The following is a 22,641-nucleotide window of genomic DNA, read 5'->3' as shown; positions in this document are numbered from 1 at the left end:
TACTTCTTATGTTTATCTTAAGGAGCAGAAACGTCCAGCAACTTCCACTCAGAAGCAGGTTGTTTATTCAACCTGTCTAAATAAACCCATAACCTATTTTTAGTGCTCAGAATAAATTTAAAATATCTTCTGGGCCAAGAAAATAGAAAACAACACTAAATATTGTGAAATCTTTTTTAAAAATCTGTCTGCTTTACTAAATATTATGTGTTTGGTTTATTGCAGAGCAGGTGAAATCACTGTAAATAATTTTTTTTTTAAAAATAGCATTATTTTTCAAAAGTAATTTTGTATCCGTTGAATACTCTTTGGTCTGAAACAACACAAAATAGAGAAAAGACTGAAGTGATAGAAAAGTGAAATATGGTTTACAAATGTTTTGTGGGAAAAAAAATCTTTGTATTTGTAAACACACCCATTTACTCTGATATCCTCAAATAAAATCCAGTAGTAATTGCATCAAGTAGTTACATCATGACTAACCAGAGTCCACCTGTATGTCATTTAATCTCATTATAAACACAGATATTTTGTAAAAGCTTCTGAAATCAAAAAGGGCAACAATCAAACGCTTGGCTGACCCCATTGTTACTGCTTTCCCTGTATGCTGAATACAGAGCAATGCTAGAAGAAAACCCGTTAGTGGTTATAAAAGTTTTAAAAATGACTCGAAACGTTCAGTCACATCTACGCTGAAATGGTTCAGACATGTATAAATGGTGTAGTGAAAGTTCAGAGCTGCAGTTCTCTCCAGCCTAGTCTGTGTGAGCTTGAGCTATTTTGCAAAGAAGAATGTATAAAGATTTCTAACTGACTGAGAGGGAACATGCCACACTTTTCAGCTGTTGATCTGTAAAATATGTTTAAAAAAAAAACACATTTCTTTTTTCCCAGCAAAAAAAAAATCTTGAAGTCTGTGTTTGAAAACATGACAAACTATGAAAAGCTCCAGCAACATGAATGTGTTTGTCAGACATTGTAGATGGTCTATTCATTTAATGACAGTCTCATGTATTACAAAGCGAAGGTTTGTCACGTTTTTTAACGTAGGATTTAAAAAAAAAACACGAGGGAGGAAAAAAAAACATCAGAGCAAATAAAAAAAAGGCTTCTTTGTTATTCTATCAGCTTAAGTTCCAATTAGTCAAAAAGTAGCTGATAGGTTCACAATAGACAGCTTACTCTTACTTCTGTGTTCTGCACTTATTGTATTAGGTGTGTAATCTTGCCATCTGCTGACGAACCATTCATGTCGGTTCTTGAATTACAGAACGTCTGATCAGACCAGGTGCTCTGAGTAAGGACTCCTGGCTGCAGCGCTGCAGTTTGATCTTGGGCCCTGTAGTAAAATTATGAGTACTTGCATGAAAACTGATTGTGATTGTGTGCAAAGCTGAGTGTGGAACTGCCTAAATGGTCTCTAAAGTCTACAACTGAATGTGATGCATTTTGGGAATCTTCACTTCAAGGTTGGGTCATCAAATGTAAGCCTTTATGGCAGATACCCCCAGATAAATGATGCTTTAAGGGTAATCGCTTCTGTCTGGTTTTGCAGCTCTCTGAAAACTTCAGCTTAGTTTTATGTGAAAGGAAAGCTGCTGATACTTTACATAGCAAGCAGAAGATGATTTTCTCATGCCGTTATTCTGACAAATGCAACTGGTCTGAGTCACATTCCTATTCTATTCACAAATCGTCACGGTTTGATATTCAGTGAACTTCTGCTCAGAGTATTTACCGCCCTGACTGAATCACCACCATAGTGGAAATAAGTAATCATGAAAAATCTGCTTCCCTACCAAACAAAACAAAACAACTGATACGTTCTGTTCGGAGAAGGTTTCATATTTCTGTCTGAAAGAGATTGATGTTATGTGAACAAACGTTATCTCTTCACGTTTCTCTGCTCAACACCGTCGCCGCTCAGACGGCGTGGCTCGCTCTTCTTCTTTTTCAACACACCCCTTGGTGTCTCACCTGTCTGTGACTCATCTTTTTGTGCTTCTGCATAAGATGGTTAATTAAAATGAGGGCGTTAACTTACTTTCTGTTACTTTTAATACTCTGATAACCACAAAATCAGATCAGTCCAGGTGAAAGTCAGAGGAGAACGTCTCATTCACAGGTCATGGTAAGTCTAAACTTTTACAGAAGCCTTTGAAGCTAACAATTTTTTCCCTCCTTGCAGTTTTTTTGCATTTGGTTGTTATTGTTGAGTCTTAATCTGCGTTTTGCAAATTGTTTGTGCACATATAGTTTTGTTCAACGAATTAGAATATTTATTTTATTGGGTGAACTACATTATGTGAATTTATTGTGCATTGGTTGATGTTTTCAGGAGTCATGAGGACATGTGAGCATTTTCATAATAATTTTCCATTTATTAGTAAAGGATACCACAGCATTTATAGTGAGAATATTTATTTCACATATTCATTAAATATGTGAAATTTATTTAATGAATAAATTTCACATAAATATCGGAAAATCGATATGATGTTGTTTGAGAAGGACAGAGAGAAAATTAGCTCACTCAGATCCGACATAGATCTGCTTTGAAAAAACAACTGAAAGCAGAACAACATCTTGATAATCGCTCCTGTTGCTATGTTCAAATTAAAGAAAACAAATAAATCCCAGGTGCGGCTTGGGCTTAATGACAGAGTACTACAGTGCCACACCTTGTAACAGCCTTTCAGCAAAACCTGAGGATTGACAAGTGGGGGAGGAAAAGAAAAAAAGAAAAGAAAATGAAAAGAAAAAAATTGTTATACTAAACTTTGTTTTCAGGTAAAATTTTATTACTGCAGCACAAAACAAACTTGCAATATGTTAATGAAACATTGAAAATCTATAATTCGGGAGAAAAAGCGAATAAAAAACGTGGAGCAGATCAGCTTATATCCCGTCGCTGTTAACACGGCGTCTGTTCTTCACAGTTAGCACCAGTTTGGATTTAACTCTTGAATGGATAGTTCTCTTTATGCTGTGAGGTGTAAACCTTGACCCTAGTGGAAGTGAATCAGACCTGTTTATCTTGTAAAGTGGCTGAGAGGACCATTGTGGTGAGCTGATGCAATGTAAATAAACTACATACAATTGAACTGAATGGATCAAATACGACAGACCGAAACTTTCACTGAGAGCACATATTGTTTAATTTTACTGCTTTTAGGATGAGAGAAGATTAATTTTTAAGTTGTTAAAATGAAATCACTGCAGAGATAAAAAAAAAAACAACAACAAAAAAAACACAAAGAAATATGGAAAAAAAATTTGAATCAAAATCTATAAAATTATCTAGCCGTCTGAAGTCCAGTTGCTGGACAAACAGGGCAGATCTCCAGACAAAAAAAAACAAAAAAAAAAACATCATAAGATCAAATTATACAGACAGATTTAAATTTAATACTGATCCAAGTTTTAATAAGCTGTCAAATTCAGTTTATAATACCAATTGGTGAATCAGTTTCTCTCTTTACTGCGTATATTTGCAATAGAAAACATAATACATTTTTGTTAACTTTGAATTAAAGCCCCAATTACATTTTGCAATTACTAAATACAAAATCTTTAATAGCTGGAGAAGAGGAAAACGCTCCTTTTTCACTCTCCCTTGAGAGCAAGAAATGCTTTCTGACAAAATGTCTTTCCTGCCATTATGTCGAGTAGCTTGTGATATTACTCATCTTTAATCAAAAGCATTGGCTTCTTTGACACTCCTTTGTCTTTGTTTACCTGTGTAAGGTTTTTAGAGAAAGCTCTTTCAGCTCACATCACACAAGTTTAAACTTGTCTTTAATCGTTCTTAATATTATTAAGTAGCTTGATTTCTGCCTTGTTACAAGTCAGTTTCCTGCAGAAGGATGTGAACCATGACGTTAATCTACACTTTGAAGTTTTTAGCCAGGAGGAAGAATCTCATAAAAAACATCAAACAGTTTTAAAGTAAAATGTGTTGTCTGTTGTTCTTGCTCTTAGCCTTATTGTTAGCATAAATTGGCAGGTCTAAAAATAAATAACTAAAACACATCAAAGTGCTGTGAGGTAGATAATTTGATGTTCACTTAAGCAAAATGTCAAAGATGGGAAAGTTTCCTCAAAGCTAGAAATAAATATCAGACATGATATTATTCTTTATATGCTGCTTAACAATGAAAATCCATAAATCCTAATCAGTATATAACTGTTTGGATTCTGGTTTATTGGAATAAAGTCACTCATTTAGTACCGTGATTAGAAAATTAAGGTTTGTTTTTTATAGATTCTTGCTTATGAGATTCAAACATGTCACACTGTAAAAACAAAAAAAATACACAAGTAATAACTTATTAGTAAAAAAATTTGTCTAATCAATGTAAACTGTTTTAAGCAAACAATTTTTATTACATAAATTAATAGAATAATAAAGCTGCTGACATTCTGCTGTGGCTTATTATGATACTTATATTTGCCTTTTGTTAGTTTCCTTCGATCACAATAACTGGAACCTGTTACTATATTCCAGTTCATAACATATGTTTGTAATGGTTACTGCTTGTTAAGTAATTGGTTACTGTTTTCTTTTTTTTTACAAGCACTTTGAACTGCGTTGTTGCTGAAATGTGCAAATAAACTTCACTTAACACGACCATCGTTTTACAACTTTCGGAGTCTTTATGCAGGTTTTCCTGTCAGAACGTTCTCAAATGTTGAGTGACAGTTATAATAAAAACTAAAAAAAGTAATATTCCTGGCAGATTTAAATTTAAAGTTATTTTCAAGAAGCTAGTTTCTTGAGATATATTTTTAAAAATATTAGAAACAATGTAATCTAAAAATGTACTCAAGAAAGGGTAGGATTACTTCAACATACTGTTACTTAAGTAAAAGTAACAGGTAGTACTTGATGAAAATCCTACTGAAGCAGAGAAACTGGTCATAACTTCTGATTTATCTCAAAAATTAAATATATGGGCGAATTATGGTATTTTAAGCACCAAAATGCAAATGCAAATTAAGAAAGAACAAAAACTTTTTAAGCATATTTTCATTAGAATACCAATAAAACTAAAACTTACAGTAGATAATGTATATGTTGCAGTGACAATATTTAGTAATATCTACTACTGGGTTAAATAACATTAAAATGGAAATCTTGTGTATGAAAATGTTCGTGTGTTTCTCTCAGGCCTTTTTCATTAAAATAGTTACTCGCAGTGAGTGGAGTGTGCAGAAAGTTCACTGAAGTGAGAGTAGTGATACGTCATAATGTTTTATTTCGGTTAAAGCAAAAAGCACGCTGTAGAAAAACGAAGAGAAAATAATTAAAAAAAAAACAAGAGGTTAAGCATTTTTGTCTGAGGAGTGTTTTGTCAGGGGGTTTGAGTCAGCTGCTTATCTAGACGCGATCCAGAGCTCACCTGTGAGTCAGGTGTCTGGTTTCTGCCTGGCTCCGCCCCCCGCAGCTAAGCGGGACTTTGAGTCCGTCTGCCTCCACAAGCGCAGTTGGACCGAGCGGACAGAGTTTGTCCTCAGCAGGGAACGTCACGGGCGCGCCTTTTCGTTCTGGACTCTCTCTCTCTGTCTCTCGACTCTGCCGCCATGAGCACGATGACATCGGAGAACGCTTTTCTTTCCTCGTTACAGCCGCACACCTTGTCCACCACCTATGCTCTCCCGTCGGACAACCAACTCGGGAATGGGAGCGCCATGTCGGACGACGCCGTGCGCGCGCGGCGGGTCCAGGAGCAGATCAAGCTGAAACTCGCTGAAAAGGGGACACTTCCGCGTCAGAATGGAAAGGCCTCGCAATACGCAATGTCAGGTAAAAACATCAATAAGCTCAAGAGGAAGTACCACTCACAAAGAAATAAGCAAAACAGAGCTGGGTGTTATATTTTCAGAACTGGCAGGTGTTCTGAAAATATAACATCCAAGTGTTGGAATCGTTATCTGACCACAGACTGAATTTATGACCAATACTTATCTGTCTGTGTCGTTGAACTTTGAGCTCCCATAAGACACAAGACAAGGACAAATAGAAGACATAAACTACATATCTATGTGTAAGTCATAAAAGTTGTTATAGCAAGAGCTGGACAATGGTTTGCTTTGTTTAGGTGAAACATCTCTGCCTCCCATCACACTGACAGCGTTTATTCAAGAGACTCTAGGCGAGGTCATTAGATCACATCAAACTAAAATGTTCACAGCAATATATACATTGCAATAAATTTTAATAAATAGCCACAAGTTTCTATGGAAGATCAAAACTGCCAAAAATAAATACAAGTTGATTCGATGGGATTGTAAGGAGTTAAGTATGCAGAAGCACAGCGCTGTCATTCCATAATTGAACCCACAACATTCTAGTTACTCCACCCACTGTTGTGCAGTCAATCACTGTTGTGCAGCTTTTTAGTACCAAAACTCAGGTCTTAATTCTGGGAATGATGTCAGACTTGAGTTGAGTGTTTGCTAGTTATGAGTGGGATTGGATAACTGTTGTGGTCACTAGCTACTATCAGAAAGACAAGCCATTAATGTACTTTTCACACAAACAAACACTAAAGGAAATGGAGATTGTACATGATGTTTGGTGTCACTGGTTTTAATGAGGCAAACAAATAGTTAAATGCAGCTTTCACTGAAGCTTTGTGTGTCAGCCACATTGGGTTTTAAAGAAAGACCTTGTTCAACTTTCACATGTTAATGTATTTCAGTTCAAAACTGTTTTATTTATCCCAAAGGGAATTTAAATTTGGTTGTAACTCATATCATTCAAGTAAATTTCAGAGTCGTTAAGGATGATGATGCTGCAGGCAGGAAGGGTCTCCCATAGCAGATGAATCTGAAAATGCTGACTGTTTGACAGCCTCTTGACTGTTATGACATTCTAATAGTTACATTTTTTCACAGCATGACCTGAACGACACCATCAGGTTTTGGCAAACACTGCTAATCCACCTCATTTGCCTTTGCCCCTCCTCTTTAAAGCTCTGTCTGGCCGTCTGGTTAGAAAGTGGGGCAGAGAGACATTGCAGCTGGGGATGCGATCCTCTAAGCTTCCTATTCAACTTCTTTGAAATTTGGGGTTGCAGTTATAATTTCCCAAACATGTTTCGCCTCAGACCTCAAAGAAGTTAATTAGATACTTAAATTAGAAATATTTTCAATTAATACTAACTGGAAGATCATTAAGTGAAACTCGTTCTTCTCTTTTTCGTTGCTCTTGTCATGTTTTTCTTTGGGACGCACCCATCCACAATTTTCACCGAGGCTGAAAAAAAAGTACTGAATTAACTTTTTGAACAGAGACATAAATGTGTGGAATTAAAAATGTATTTGATAACTCTGCACCAGTGAAGCACACTTAAATACACAAACAGCCTACCAAGATTGGTCAAACATAAAATTTAAAAAAAACAAAAAAAACAGCACAACTTTAATTTGCTCAGTCAGTGTAACTAGGAGTATAACAGATAGTGTAAAGTAAATAATAAAGAAACAGACAAAACAATAGATTGACTCCTTTGGTCAAACATGTAGAAATAAACTGCAGCAAAACTTTCAAATGGTTCAAAAAGTGCAATCTGAAAGTGCAAAAGTATATTTAGAAGGGCTCAACAACTTCTAAATATACTATAAAATAAATATAAGCTCAAAGCATGGAGCATAGAATTAGACAGAATAGATCTGCCCTTATATATCTGGCACATTGTCACCGATACCCAATCTAGAACTTTTTCAATATCGAGATCGGAACAGATATTAATATTGGTGCATCTCTAGTTTTATGCCTGTATTATTTAGCTATGCAAAGAAAATTGCCTTGCTACTAGATATTATAATATCAAAGATTAATTAAGAATTATTCACATTCTTAATTATTAAATGTGTTCAGTGTCTTCAGTGAGATTTACCTCTTCGTGCTGATATACAAGGCACAAAAACATGACAACATGATTAGCATAGTTAAATAAACTTATTTTATTGATGTGTATACTCTGATATTCTCTAATTACCATAAAATATCCCTTTGTATAGATTTGTGAGGTACAGTTTTGTGTATAAAATCTAACAGCCAAAAGTACCAGACAGCCGACTGAGTGGGGATCAAAATTCCTACCATAAATCAAAAAGCGCCTTTTGCTAATGATGCATCTGACACATTCCAAAAATATGTTGTCCTTAGTTGCATGATGTGTCAGACATGTACAAGCAAATGTTTGTACATTACAGGAAATCCAGAACGACTGACGCAACTTCACCGACTCCCGAAATGCAAGGAGGGTCAAAAATGAGGCGAGGGAAAGACTTCAGTAAGACGTGTAGTGTTAAGAATCGACTTTGAGGGTCTTCCAATGAGGTCAAGATGAAATGCATTGGTTCACTAATTTGACCCTCTCAACATGCATGTATTCATTTAAAAGTTATTTAAATGTCATTTTAAAATGATACTGAGTCATGGGATTAGATGTAGAGAAAGTCACCATTGAGAGACAATATTTAAATGTTTTTAGATGCATTTTGTTATTTTGGCTATTTACGTCAGTCTGGTAATTTTCTGCGAAACCAAATTACTCTTTGATTGTTACAAAGGAATTTAACACATTAAAGAAGCAGCTATGTGTTTGTTTTTGATTTGTGGATTTGACTTTAAACCTTTCAACCTGCAGTTATTGAAGTAGCAATAATTTTTTGGTTGTCATGGATTTAAATCTGATAAATCACTAGTGATTCATAAATACACTTAAAAATGACTGAAGTCAGTAAATATTGCAAAAGAGTGAGTGAGAGAGTGTCTGCTGTGCCAGGAAAGGTCTGTTTGTTTTTCCAGTTGTCAATGTTGCATTACAGATGACTTATGTGATTTCTTTCTAATCTTTGGCAGTTTTAAAACTCTGCATATTTTATGTTTAAGAAGATATTCTGCTCTTGTCAATAATAAAACCAAATTATACTGTTTCAGAGGCTGCAGGGACTTTTTCATATCTGGTTACTCACAGATTTAGAATAGAAAACTTATTCCTTTCCCTTTTAATTCAGGAAAGCTCATTGTATTATTCAATGGGCAAAGACGGCTTGAAAATGGATGCCTGCTTTGTGTGGGAGGAGTTTTGATTGTTTGTTTTGTTCTTCAGCATAGCTGTTTCTGTTTGATTCAAGTTTGCTTTGCATCAGTCCTTTGGGGGAATTTCTTAATTTGTCTTGAAGCAGCAGCAGTTTTACAGTGTCCTGTTTCTGCACTTGTACAAGTGGTTAATGTGTAACAGGGCTCAACAAGAACTGCTTTCATAAACTTTCCTGATAGCAGTGTGAATGTGAGAAAGGGCATCAGCTTTCAGTTGACTTCCAGAGATGAGGGTTGTTGTTAGAAACGTACATTGTCAAAATATATGACTCGGTTAAAAGTTGTCTGTCTAAGTTTTATTGCAAAATGTTCTATGCTAGTGTGGGATTGGTTTCCAAGTAGTTGTTTCCTGAATGCTTAGAGCTACCGTAGTTGGTGGTTGCACCACATTTGTTAATGTAATGCCTTTATTGAACTGAAAGTGTGTCAGGAAGTAGGATTGTCTGCCATCTGGACCTGGATACCTGCCTGTTCCTGCCTCTTGCTTCAAGACATTCCTTTGCGTCTTGTGCGTCACTGTTCCCAGCCAACAAGCAGAAAACAAGCAGAACACCTTGACATTAGGTTTGCGTCAATGTGACCTCCAAACTCCAGGCTATTTGGATCCAGAAACGGAGGCTTTCACTCACTCTACTGGTTTAAGCTTTTCCCAGCGGCGTCAGCTGTACCTGCCTCAACAGGCGAATATGCTGCTTCTGCTATTTCTTAACAACTGAGCTGAAACAGGGATATGACACGACTCCCAAAATATTGTGGTACTCTGTTTTTCTTAGCTAAAATATACCTCTTAACGATAGTCAGTGTAAATCATCCCTGACTTTTGCCTGGAGGCAAACATGCAGTTACACAATGTAACATTTTATCAGCTGCCGGCTGAAACCTCACCGAGCAGAACAGTGTCATTTCAGTGGTTTGTGGCTTTAGAGAACTTGATAATGAATGCATAAGTGTTTGCAGATGGGAAAAAACAAAAACACACAGAGCAATCTGGAAGGAATACCTCCCTTTCTGTGCCTTAAAGCAGTCGCAGCTGATGTCTCAACACTGTTGAATTCAGAATCTAGCAAGCGACATAAAGAAAAAGAGTAGACACTGAAGGTGATTCAGGGTGTGTTTTAGTGGGCCTGTAAAATGCTGACGCTATCAGGTGTGCTGGGCGTTGTTAGGGTTGGGCTCGGGTCACGTCAGAGAACATGTCAGTCATCTCTCTACAGCAACTGGTTTCTTGAAGCAATGTGCCTGGGGCCATGTTGGAGACTCTCATTAAGGCACATGAGAAGTGGGAAAACAACAGCTTCTCAGACATAAACTGAGCATGCAGGCCTGGTACAGTAACAACACAAGTGTTGTTTTATTTAGGATAGGTGCAACTTAATGAACAAACTGGTTTAAAAGTTAAGAGTTATTGTTGCACCAATCTGCATTTTGTTTGACTTTCTGTTTGCTTTTAAGCCAATTTTGGTTAAATCAATTCACATTTTTCACAGGAGCAGTATTATGTTAAATCGACTTTTTTCAGCTTTGCATCATGTTAAAATGTTAAGACAGACAGAGGCAGTTTCCAAATGTCCGAGCTTCCAACACTGCAACTCCCACACTCAGTTCCTATAGACTAGCCAGCAGTAATTAGCAAACTTGTGGTGGAATTGTGCATCTGCTGATCTCATTGTGCGAGCCACTTCTCAGTGCAATGCTGGTAAAAATGTTGTTAAAGGGTTAATAGAGGACTGATGTTGTGAATTCCTGTAGGTAGAGTTTCAGAAAAAGAAAGAGTTTTGAAAAAAGCACAGGCCTAATTTCCAGGTGTTAAATTTCATATTTAGTAAATATAACATTTTTATAACAACTGAAGTTAACATAGTTACTTTATTGTGTTATAAAATTACCTGGAAAATGCATGATGTTGCCCCTTTTGAGAACTGTTCAAATATTCAATGTTTTTAATTACAATTACTAAAACCGATTTTAGTATATTACGTTAGCAAATAGAATCATTATTAAGGCTAGTTTTGATAGAACCGGGGCATATGTGCCTTCTAGAAAAAGTAGATTTTTATCTTAACTCTGAGATTTCCAAAATCCTGCCAACATTTCCAAATAAATCATGTTCCATGACAAGCAGAGACTGAGAGCTACAAGGAAATAAAACAAAGCAAATGTAATGTACTCTCTGCTTTAAGTCACCCTCTCAATATCTTAACATGTAGTCTTACATTTTACCAAAATACAGTTAACTTTTTTTAAACATTTCAGTTTATTCTGACGCCATTTTAAACACCTCACTGAACTTTAAATGTTCTTCCTTTAGTAACAACTTCCACAATCAAAAGCCATTGTTGTGAGTGCAACTTGGCAGTACTTGCATTTAGCACATTGCATTTCAGAAAATGAGTATTGTAACTCCGAAGTGACATCACTGGCATGGCTTCCTTTATTAAATGCAGTGAAAACTATAAAAATGAAACACAAAGATGTATTTCCTGACTGATAGGTAACATGCGCTTTAACAAAAGTTACCTGCCACTTCGGAGGTCTTTGACAGATTAATTCTTCATCGTCCAAATTAAAACACCATGACTGATAAATTTGCAAAATATTACAAACATAATCCCAAATATCTCAACGGCAGAGACAGGAGACACGAGGCTGCTACGCGTAGCTCACTTCCAGGCTTCAGTTCGTTCTGTTTATTCAAGCCTTTCACATGCATGCAAATCTTGTGATAACAAGAAATAGAGACAAACTAAAATATATTCATTTCATACAAAACTCAAAACGTGAACCAAACCGCTTGGATTACCTTATCCTAATTGTTAGAAATAAACATACAATTTGTCAAGAAATAAATTATTTTAGTGACACAAGTATTTCAAATTTTCCTGACAGCTTTCACTCTGAGAGACTCTTTAGAGCTAATTCCCCCCAAAAAGTATACCTTTCATCTGCAGCAAAATTACATTTTGCTCTTAAAGTAACATGGTTAAAACAATGATGGAGTTTTTTTAGAGGTGTTTCAGTAAGGTAAGAAACAATACAAATAACCAAAAAAAAGACATTTTGCACAGATTACATGTGCATATTTTGAGGTCTTAGTGAAGCAAATGAGTAGTATTACAATCATTTAATGCATCATAAAACAGATTTTCTTGGAGGGCTAGACGGAAATATTTTTGAAAACTACCAACCATCTCAAATGTCTGTTAATATTCATGTTCCCCTAAATCTCATGGACGCCGATTACTGTTCCTCTCTAAAGGCCTTTAGGTTTCTTTATGTCTTTGTGATAGACCTGAGAACCTGTGTGAAAAAGGTCCAGTGAACATGATACAGACATTTAATATCCCTTCTGGGAGAAATTACAGATGTGTGTCCTGAATTGTCCCTCCCTTCACTCTTAGTTTAGCATTATTCTCACCAAAATAATTGAAAAGGTGCAAAATTGACTCTGGCGTTTGACCAAAAGTGACACCAACCTTTTCATTTTATTTATTTATTTTAGCCAGAGTAAACAAATGCTAAAAACAGGCCTCTGAAAGTGACACAATGTTTTTAGATAATCAGTTATTTCTTTAGCTACATTAACTTTTATTTTAGCCTCTTTCTGTGGGAATATTTTGCAACACACCTACTATTTTTTACAGTCTAATGTTGAAACAGGAGTTAAACATTCAATCACAGTCTGTGCACTCAAACATGCTGTGGTATTTGTGCATCAGATGGAGGATTGTTCCGAAAGTCAGGAGTAATTGGAGATGTTAAACTCGGGCAGGTCCTGCAAAGTCTGTGTGCAGTCAGACATCCGTGCAACACGATACATGCCATTTAAACTGTGATATCTTCATGTAGATTGCTGCTGGTTAATGTTGTTGTATTATGATTTTATATGTTTGCAGAAGTAGAACATGTATTTTCCACAATTTGTTTTGGAAAATATGTCCACTTCAATCCCTTGAGCACAAAAAGTGCTGTTTTAAATATCTTAAAAGATAGAATCATAATGTATTTGTTGACATCATTCCTAAAATCTTTTTCTTAATTTTTTTTTTAGACTATGGCGGTTCTTCAACAATGAAATACAGCCACTATAGCCCAAGTTACAGTCCTAAGACTTCCTCCATGTACTCAAAAACCCTGGTGAGTACAGCAGCATTTTCACAAAATGATCAACACACATTGCATTGAAATGTTTGGAGGATCGTCAAAAGGACCATCAAACTGGACCTATGAGAGAAATAAACTTGTAGGTATGCTGGGTCAAGAAGGATTCAGCATGTGTGATATTTCACAGTGAACTGTGATCAGATTACCTCTGAGTTTTCAAGTCTGCCCTCTAAATTCTTCTGTTTTGGTGCTCTAATAGTGAAACACTGATGATCTGTCACTGATGTTAGAGCTGTGAGTGTGACAGACCTGATGTGGCATTTTAAACATCTGAATGAGATCTGAAATTGAAAACGACAAGCTCAGAGGGCAGGAATGTTGTGTCCAGTTGAAATACATTTCTGAAGTCAAGTTTAGAAACCATTTCATTGAAAAAAAATTACTCAGAACCAATTAACTCATGCACACAAACCATCAGAAACTATAAATTAACTCTGTAAGCATATCAAACTCTGGTAACATTCTCTCTTTTCCTTATGTTCAGGGTCCTCGTGTGACCACCAGGGCGGAATTCAGCAGCCGATCTGCAGCCCCAGACTTTACCCAGTTTCAGCGAATGAGTGTGGGTGGAGGTGGAGGTGGAGGTTTTTACCGAGAAGAAATGTACAGGGGTGGTGTCCAAGGGTCCATCAGACAGAACCAAATGGATCGAGATGACATGTCTGTGCATTCAATGCGAAACATGCAGACAGCCAATCCGTGGATGATGGACAACAGCGATGCTGGAAGCCTGATCTCCGAGCGAGATGGCACCTTTGACCATCAGTATTCCCAGAACGGCTACAGCACCCAAATAAGACAAGGAGGAGGCATCATTACTCAACAGACAGGGTTTCAGACCCAGGAGCCTGCAATGTCCTTCGGGCGTCAAAGTTTAAGTGGCACTCTATCCCGTGGGGGAGGTCTGGGAGGAGGAGGGTCGGAAATTATCCAACAGCAGTCCTTTAGAGGCCCAGCCCACCGCACTATCAGCAGGATTACAAACCGTAACCGGATGAGTGTGGGCTCCCTGTCTGGTAGCCGGATGACCGCAAGTGCCGGCAACATTGGAGCAGGAGGAGACAGAATGGATGGTGGGTTTTTAATGTCCGTGAAAGCTGGTTCTCAACGGAACCTCGCGCAGCAACGCCTCGGTGGCATGAGCCGATCCACGTCTATGAGAAGTGTTCATAGCGTGGGCGGGGGCATGGATATCTATGGCCAGGCAGATTTTGAAGAGCTGCCCCACCTGCAAAGGTAAGAATCCTTGGAAAGTATTTATTATTGTATTATCAAAACCTCTGTGCATATCAATTGTTTCTATCATGCTTTGAAATTGTACTGAAAATACTAGTTCATGTCTGTAAAATTTCAGAGATGACCACAATTGTTTAGGAAAACTAACAGAAATCGTGTAAAAAAAAAAAAATAAATAAAAGAAGTATTCCAATTTAAAAAAAACAAAACAAGAAGTAACTCAGTCTTTACATTCACCAGGCAAAACAAATTAAAACGGGCACAATATACTTTTGGTAATTATCTTGCAATAACTTCTTAGCAATTGACTAAGTCATAAATGTAACCAGCTCAATGTGGAGATTTTTAAGAATGAAAATTTTCCCAGGAACTTTTTAGAAGCCAAGACACTGGCGGAAACCAAATGGCAGGGTGGGGTCTTTCATTCATTCAGTTGACTCTTATTTGATGATCACTTCTGTATTACTGAGAGTGATGTAAAAATATGGTGTTTTAACATGCAGCACATTAACAGGAGTGTGTGTTTCCTAAGAGCTGCGGATAGCGAGGCGGCTCCATAGTGGCAAGACGGGTTTGGGTTTGGGTTTGGGTTTGGGTTTAGGGTGTGGCTGCTTGGTTAAGATTCAGGCTTCGCATTTCACACATCCCCGTAATGAGTGGTTGGGCGAGTGCATTTGCAGAACATTGTGTAATTTTTTAAAGGAATTTTTCCAATTGAAATTTTTTGTCCAAATCACCTTTCCAAAAATCTCTGTTTTGTTCTAACAAGAGTTGAATACAGGGTGACATTTTCTCTGTTTCAGTTCATTTGTTTGTACATTTTGCAGCATCAACTCAATGGATATGCCCACTGCAGTTTCATACCTGCGGGAAGACGAAAAGTCGATGCAGGTCTTGGGTTCAGCATACATTCAGCATAAATGCTACAATGACAAGTCTGCAAAAGAAGAGGTATTTTGCAAATACAGCACTTGTGTTTAGAATGCGTTTCTTCTCTGCATTCCTCCGACTGAGAAAGTTGGTCATGAAAATAGTTTTTCTTGCAGCGATGACAACCCCTAATGGATAGTTTCTCTATTGGAGACTGCTGTAAAGATCCACATTACTGCTCTACCGGTTCCCTCTAATTCTTTGTGTTGCAGTTGATCAGCATTTAAAAAGCCTGAACCCCACTGAATATAAAACAAATAATTTAACCTGAACCATATAGCGTTTGCTTCTAAATTTTCTGAACTGGCTGAAATACCTGAGTAGTGGCAATATATCCCTCACTGCTCTACCTTATCAGCTTCTACGCTGTCAATGTTGATTAAACCTTTTGAAGCCAAACAGAGACATGAGCTAACTAGGAGCATCCAGGCAGAAAGTGACAAGGAAATATTATCAAGAAATTTTAGGAATTAAATGCTTTCTTCAAATTTTAAACAAACTTCAAACAAACCCTGCAGATAGAAACGTTAATGTTTTCATAACTTTTACCTGCTAATTGTTAAAATGACTATTGCAAAAAAAAATTAGTACAGAAACCATAACATTTGGAATTTATCTGCATGTCAGCTTTAGATGTTTGTCTGTAACTCTAAACCATCCTGTCCAAATGTGACAACAGCAAATTAGGATTAAAATTATGTTGGTTTTCATGCAAAACCCCAAGATTTTAAATCCCTGGAGCTGGTGACCCTTTAGAACATTTTCTGGGGCATTTGGCTAACACATTTAGAAGTTTAATTTGACCTTAATAGATTCATTTGCTTGTATTTCAACTTATTACAGACCTCCCAGGTGTTGCTTTGTGTGAATAGAATAGCGTCGTTTTCTGGACATTCTTATTGTGGTTTTGCATTGGAAAAGATTCATGACTGGAAAACTTACCAACGCAGGGAGATTTTTTTCTATTCTTTGTAAAAAAAAAATAATAATAATGTTACTGCTTGAATTGTGCAATGCTGTGAACAGAGAAGAAAAGGGGCTTAATTTGAAATTATCTATAGTAATAAAAACAAAATGATGTATAGAGCTGTTTGAATTGCTGAAACATTCTCTGTGTTCGTTCCAGGTGAACAAATTGGGTGCCATTCAGTTTCTGGTGGACATGCTCAACAGTAATGATCCTGAAGTTCGTCGTTATTCCTCTGGTGCCGTGCGCAATTTGATCTTTGAACATAATGACAATAAGAACAACTTTGTGCATCACAATGGCATCAGTGAGATTCATAAAGCCCTTGACATAGATGACGATGAGCTTCGCAAAAACATCACAGGTAAAATAATAAAGACTATGATCATTTTGGCTCTACACCAACAGAGAGTTTGATAACATGCTTTTGAGTAGACGTTCATCATTTTACTGACAATCAGAAAAAAATCATGACTTAAAGACAAAGTTCTGCATGTGACAAAATAGTGAGCTCCTGAAGTAAACAATGGACATTATTTCTTTTGTTAGAATATGTCAAGAGTATAGCCGTATTTTAGAAAAAATATTTTTTAGTTTAACAAATGCAGTAATTAGTTTCACAGATGCAAGTGCATTAACAATGCACTCACATCTGAGATTGGCTGCAAATAATTTTTCAGGATGCAGCCCCGTCTTGTGTATCCTTTGCTTGAGCCTTTGAAACTAATAATATGGAGAGGAAAGTGTGAAGGTGTAGGGCATTTGGCAGGTCTAATGCATGGAGAGGTGGAGGTAAAGGTGGAGATGGTGTCATATCTATGGGCTTTGAGCATTTGAGAACAGGGGAGTATGTGTGAGTCGCCCAGGCCTGCTGGTTCCTCATGAACAGGCCTGGGCGACTCCCTTTCTATGAATGACGGCTTTGTTGCTTTTTTCTTTTATCAGTTACACCCAAGTCCACAGTTCACTTTGAAACTTTGGGAAAGTGATACGTGCTCACCTTATATTTGACTAGTTTACCAGAACTGTGAAACTATAACCAAAAGCAAGCTTTTTAACATTTTTATCAGAAAGCATAATATTTACCCTACATTGCTAGTTCAGAATACCTGGCATTTGTGAGGAATGCTTTCACTGCAGAATATGAAGCATCTAAACGTTAGCAGCCGTGAAGGACAGGGATGAACTAAAATGTACCGTTTGAGGCAGGACAAAGCTCATTGGATGAAAAGGTGATTAAGTATTTCTATATTTTTTCCTGCAGGTATTCTGTGGAATCTTTCAGCCAGAGATCATCTGAAGGAGAAGCTGAAGGATCTGATTCCTAAACTCGCCACACAAATCCTTATTCCTCTCAGTGAAGATGAGAGTAAAAAAGCACAAAATATTAAAGAAAACTTAGATATCCCCTCAGATTGTCCCTCGAAGAGAGAAATATTAAACAACACCTTGGGACTCTTGCGGTGAGAAAAGTTGATCAGATCCTGAAAATGGGTTGTGAATTAGTTCATGAAATGTTACTTTGTCACCTGAAGCTTATTGAAGTCTTTTGTCAGTTTCTTTTACTTGCGTTCAGAGGAGCATTTGAATGTTTTCCGTAAGTACAGCCTGGGTTTAGTCGTAGAGCTTACATGGCTTAAAAAGATTAGTTTTTAAATTGTATCTTGATATTAAAAACATGGCTACGCGTTTTCAGATCATCTTTTGTGTTCTTTTTTGTCCGCTAAAGAAAGAAAAGTATTGTTGCGCTTGGCAGGTTGGCTTAACCTTGACATTATAATTTACACTGGGCCTGCCTGCCTGCCTGTCTGACTGTCATGTTTGCACCTTTCATCTATTATTATTTTCCTGTCTCATATCTTTAAGAAGTCTTTATAAAAAAGAATTGAATTTAGTGATGTGATGCTCATAAATAAATTGATTTCTTTGAACAGCTCTTTACCCTGAACAATTGGACACCAGTCTCCGTTATTGAGAGCTGCTCTGTTTCCCTGTAATGACTTAACTTATTTAACACAAAATTATATTAATTACATGGGTAAATACATGCAATAAAAGAAAGGAATAGGCGTATAAGCACATGATTGTTGCTCATTGTTTGTTTTCATTAGACATCCGATAGTAGATAAGCATACATCTATATTTTGTTTTTCTATTACAAGTAGCACTAAAATGCTATTAATGACCAGAACACATGTAGTAAAGTACTACATGAGTGTTTATTTATTTTTTATACTTTATCTTTGTTTATTTTGGGGGGGTTTTTTATAGATACAATATCAAATTATTTCATAATTTTATCAATTTTATTTTATGTTTCTGTGCTGAAGCACATCGCACATTAATTTAAAATGTCAACTTCAGCCATCAAACTCTGTTCAGGAGCTTCCATAGAGACTCTGACGTCTGATCTGTTGTTTCAAACAGCAAGTCAAGACAAACTCTTCCAACTCTGCTTTGACCTTGGCTCAATATTTTCACTGGAAATGTGGAAAAAAACGACAATAAATTGTCAGAATTTATTTACTGCCATACCTGGATGAGCAACTCCAGCCTCTATGACCTTTTTTTTTTTTTAAATATCTCTAAAACTTTCACAAGATACTAAACTTGCATGGTGGAAACTGTCACAGACTTCGGACAGGATCAACTTCAGCCCTGTCATTTCACTAACATTAGCTGACAAACAAAAAACAACCATTATGGCCTAAGCTGTGTTGCATCAACACAGCTTGTTGATTTTGGTTTTTAAATCTGTTTGGCTCTCTCCAGTTTTTTTTTTTTTTTTTTTTTTTTTTGCTCTCCATCTTCTTGCAGTCAGGACGTTTTAGAAGCTCTTTGTAACTGATTGCTGAATAACCGACTAGTATATCCATCCAGTGTCTCGTTATCTGTCTGACTTTTGAAAAGTTGAACTGCACTTTTTGAAGTGATGTCATAGGTGGTTTTAAAATGATACATCTCTTGACGTTAAGCGCTTTGTGCTTTCAGGAATCTGAGCTCTGGCTCAGACAAGGTCCGTACAGAGATGCGAACAACAAAAGGGCTGGTGGAGTCTTTAGTGGATGTTGTTATGACCACCATTGACACTGGAAAAATACAAAACAAGGTGGGAGTGGAAGCAATTTTTCCTGTACAAGCAAAATCCATCTTTGTGCCTATATTCACTTGTTTGTGTTTGGGCTTAAGGATGCTGAGAACACGGTGTGCATCTTAAGGAACCTCTCATTCCAAGTGTATGATGAAATGCCTCCATCTCTGAAAGCAAATTGGACTTCTGGTCAAACTACCTCATCGGAGACTGTCGGCTGCTTTTCACCAAATAGCAGCAAACTCAAACGGGTAAGCAGTCATCAGCCTTGATGATTGTGTATTGTGGACAAGACACAATCACAGTGGGCCAGCACTGTGATTTGTTGTATGCCTGACTTCTTGTGTCCTTTGTTTTGATTACCAGAAACAGTGTGCTGAGAAATCCTTTTCACCTGCTGAGCTAACAAAAAACCCAAGCGGCATGGAGTGGCTGTGGCACCCTAAAATAGTGCATTTGTACTTTAGTGTGATAAAATCATGCGAAATTAATTCCACCACACGAGAGGCCGCCCTTGGAGCTCTGCAGAATATCACCGCTGGACAGGAGCGGGTGGGCGACAAATTTAGCAGAACTCTTTATGAAGTAAAACTGTTTTTGGTGTGACATAGTAAAACTTTGTGTCTGTAACCTGCAGTGGGCTGAAAAGATTTCCGGCTACATCGTGAACGACTGCAAGATGGTGCCATCCCTGATGGATCTCATGCAGTCAGAAAGAATCTCTGAGCTACGTGTTCTCAGTGGCTTGATGAGGAACATCTCCAATCATGCTGACAGTGAGTCCAACTTGTTGTTGTAAAAACATTTAAATGCCAAGAATTACAGGTTACCAATTCTTATTTAATTAATGTTTTTACAAGATTTGGATATTTTAACCCAGACCTTATTCTTCTTCAGACTGTAAGCAACAAACAAATTCTCTTGTAGAAATGAAGCAAAATATTTTAATGGAATTTTAAGTTTATGTTTTAAAAACGATTTCTTAGTTAATACAACATTGGTTGTGAAAAAACATTTTCCAGCAATAATTGAATTTTTAATCTATATCTCTATTTTAATTCAGTTGGACAAGCAGTCGATGTCGTGGTGAAGAAGTTACCAGAGTCATCCAACTCTAGCAAACTTCCTCCTGAAGTGGTGATCAACCTCTGTGGTGTCCTCAACAATATGGTGGCGCGCAGTTTCAACTCTGCCAAGAGAATCACTGAAAATTCTGGCTTGCAAAAACTGATGAGCATGAAGGAATTTGCGGCGATCACGTATGTGACACGTTGTCTTATCCTACATATACAATTTAAATTCATCTGTATTAGATGTTTACGCAGAATATTGCATCTGGGTACACATCTTTCATTCCTGTAATATGTTAACACTTTATGCAATGTTTTCCAGCCCAGACATGGCTGATGTGAGCAGAAGTGCAGGCATAGTGCTTCGCAATATGTACAATTACAGAAAACTCCACAGCGTTTTCAGAAAGGTAAGAGACTTCAAAAATAATAAAAAATGTTCACGCTCTGCACGACTGATGATTTCTTTGTGATCACTTTTGGCTGCCATGAGCTTAGGATGTTTGAAAGCCTTCACAGCACAGTGTTTCAGTTGTTATAAAGTTGAAGGTGTTTAAGGTAAAATTTTATTAGAGTTTTATGAAAAAATTGTTGCAATACACTAGCATTACCAAAAATTACTTCTGAGCTGCTTCTGGTCAGGTTTTATGAAGAATACTTTCTTTATTATTATTATTATTATTATTATTATCATGTTCACTCTTAATTTACCTTTTAACTTCATATTTAACAAGTCCATGAGTGGTGCACATTCATGGACATTGCAGATATTTCCTGCAATAATCTCAAGCTTCTATGAATAACTTCATCATGTTGTTTGGTAAACATATTTTAGCCGCTCTTTGCCAAACGTCGAAGTGCCACCCCTCATTCTTCCTTCCATCTGTGTGGCTCCATTCCTGCTGCTTCCACATTAGTTGGATTGCACATGCTCAAAAGTTATATAACTTGAGGCAGCTCTCACATTCACATGCTTATGCAAAGACGCAGTCGAGCAGAACCTTGCGCTGGGCCGTTCCCTGTGAATTTACTGCAGATTGACACTCCCAAAGGGTGTGGCCTTCAGCCTCTTGCTTAATGAACAAGTCCAAACAAAAGAAAAATGTGTTCATATTTGTTACCTTTTCTTTTATGTCCAGCACTGTGATCTGTGTTTAAAACACATGAGCAAAAGCAAACCATTTTAAATAATGCCAAGTGTTTGGGACAAAATTAAGAAATCAAGGGCTCTGTCTATTTTTGGAATGAATTACTGTTCTGTCCCTAATGTTATTTCTGTCTTTGTGTTACAGCAAAATTATAAGAAATCGGACTTCATTCCTAGATCCTGAGAAGCAGGATCTGACCCATGGGACAAACTGCTGTGTATTTTTTCAAAATGGTCCATCAGAACAGCACGAGAACCGCGGATGCAGCAGGACTATGAACAGATCTTGCCTGCACTCTAATTTGTGGAAACTGTACAGAAGCTGATGGATTTTATTCCAGTCATAACAACATACATTTAAGTGAAATGGTTTAAAAGTTGATGGGAGAACCTTTTTCTATAACAAGTTATTTTTGTAAATAGTGCTTTTAATTTTAAAAAGATATCAGATTGAATATTTTTGTTTATACAAGTCGGCGTCGAATCTTGTTTTATTCGAATGGAAATTAGAGACAAAAAATGGATGTAAATATCTTTCATCTTTGGGGATCATGCATATGTATCTGCATGTTTTCTTATACTAAAAATGAAAATCTGAAAAAAAAAAATGTAATCAGCTGGTGGAGTAAAAAGTTGTATGCAAAGTTTATATATATTTTCAGTTGAAGAAGTTTATAAATGAGATGAATGTTGCATCTGAGCACCTTTGAGACTTTTTTTCAAAATCTTAAATTTTACAGATATTCTATTTTGGGGTTAATAAATATTAAGATGTGATTTTTAAAGATTAATGTCCAGCATCAGTGGTGTCAAATATGTGGGTTTTGTACTTTTGTGTGCTTTATACCATCACATGTATCATCCAATTTTAACAACTAATAAAAAGACACATTGGGAGAAAAATTTAAGTGGGAATTTCTTATT

The 22,641-nt window shown here is 36.8% G+C and overlaps 1 protein-coding gene across 2 annotated transcripts; it reads left to right on the top strand.

Moving 5' to 3' along the window:
- Window positions 1-2,025: 2,025 nt before the first annotated feature.
- LOC129369638 (plakophilin-3-like) lies at window positions 2,026-22,625 on the top strand. 2 transcript variants are annotated; one of them, XM_055045289.1, is made up of 14 exons: window positions 2,026-2,131; window positions 5,629-5,806; window positions 13,164-13,249; window positions 13,761-14,512; window positions 15,340-15,463; window positions 16,569-16,773; window positions 17,674-17,872; window positions 19,401-19,518; window positions 19,599-19,751; window positions 19,867-20,052; window positions 20,138-20,276; window positions 20,564-20,759; window positions 20,893-20,980; window positions 21,863-22,625. In XM_055045289.1, the coding sequence occupies exons 1-14, from the start codon at window positions 2,129-2,131 to the stop codon at window positions 21,899-21,901; spliced, it is 2,466 nt and encodes an 821-aa protein (XP_054901264.1). In that variant the 5' UTR covers window positions 2,026-2,128; the 3' UTR covers window positions 21,902-22,625. The 2 variants fall into 2 exon arrangements, with proteins under 2 accessions (XP_054901264.1, XP_054901193.1); XM_055045218.1 differs by lacking the exon at window positions 2,026-2,131 and having other exon boundaries at window positions 5,468-5,806.
- The last annotated feature ends 16 nt before the right edge of the window (window positions 22,626-22,641 follow it).

The sequence above is a fragment of the Poeciliopsis prolifica genome, unplaced genomic scaffold (genome assembly GCF_027474105.1).
Source record: "Poeciliopsis prolifica strain line A6 unplaced genomic scaffold, Auburn_PproV2 SCAFFOLD001, whole genome shotgun sequence".
Classification (NCBI taxonomy): Eukaryota; Metazoa; Chordata; class Actinopteri; order Cyprinodontiformes; family Poeciliidae; genus Poeciliopsis; species Poeciliopsis prolifica.
This window is presented reverse-complemented; position numbering and strand designations above follow the sequence as displayed.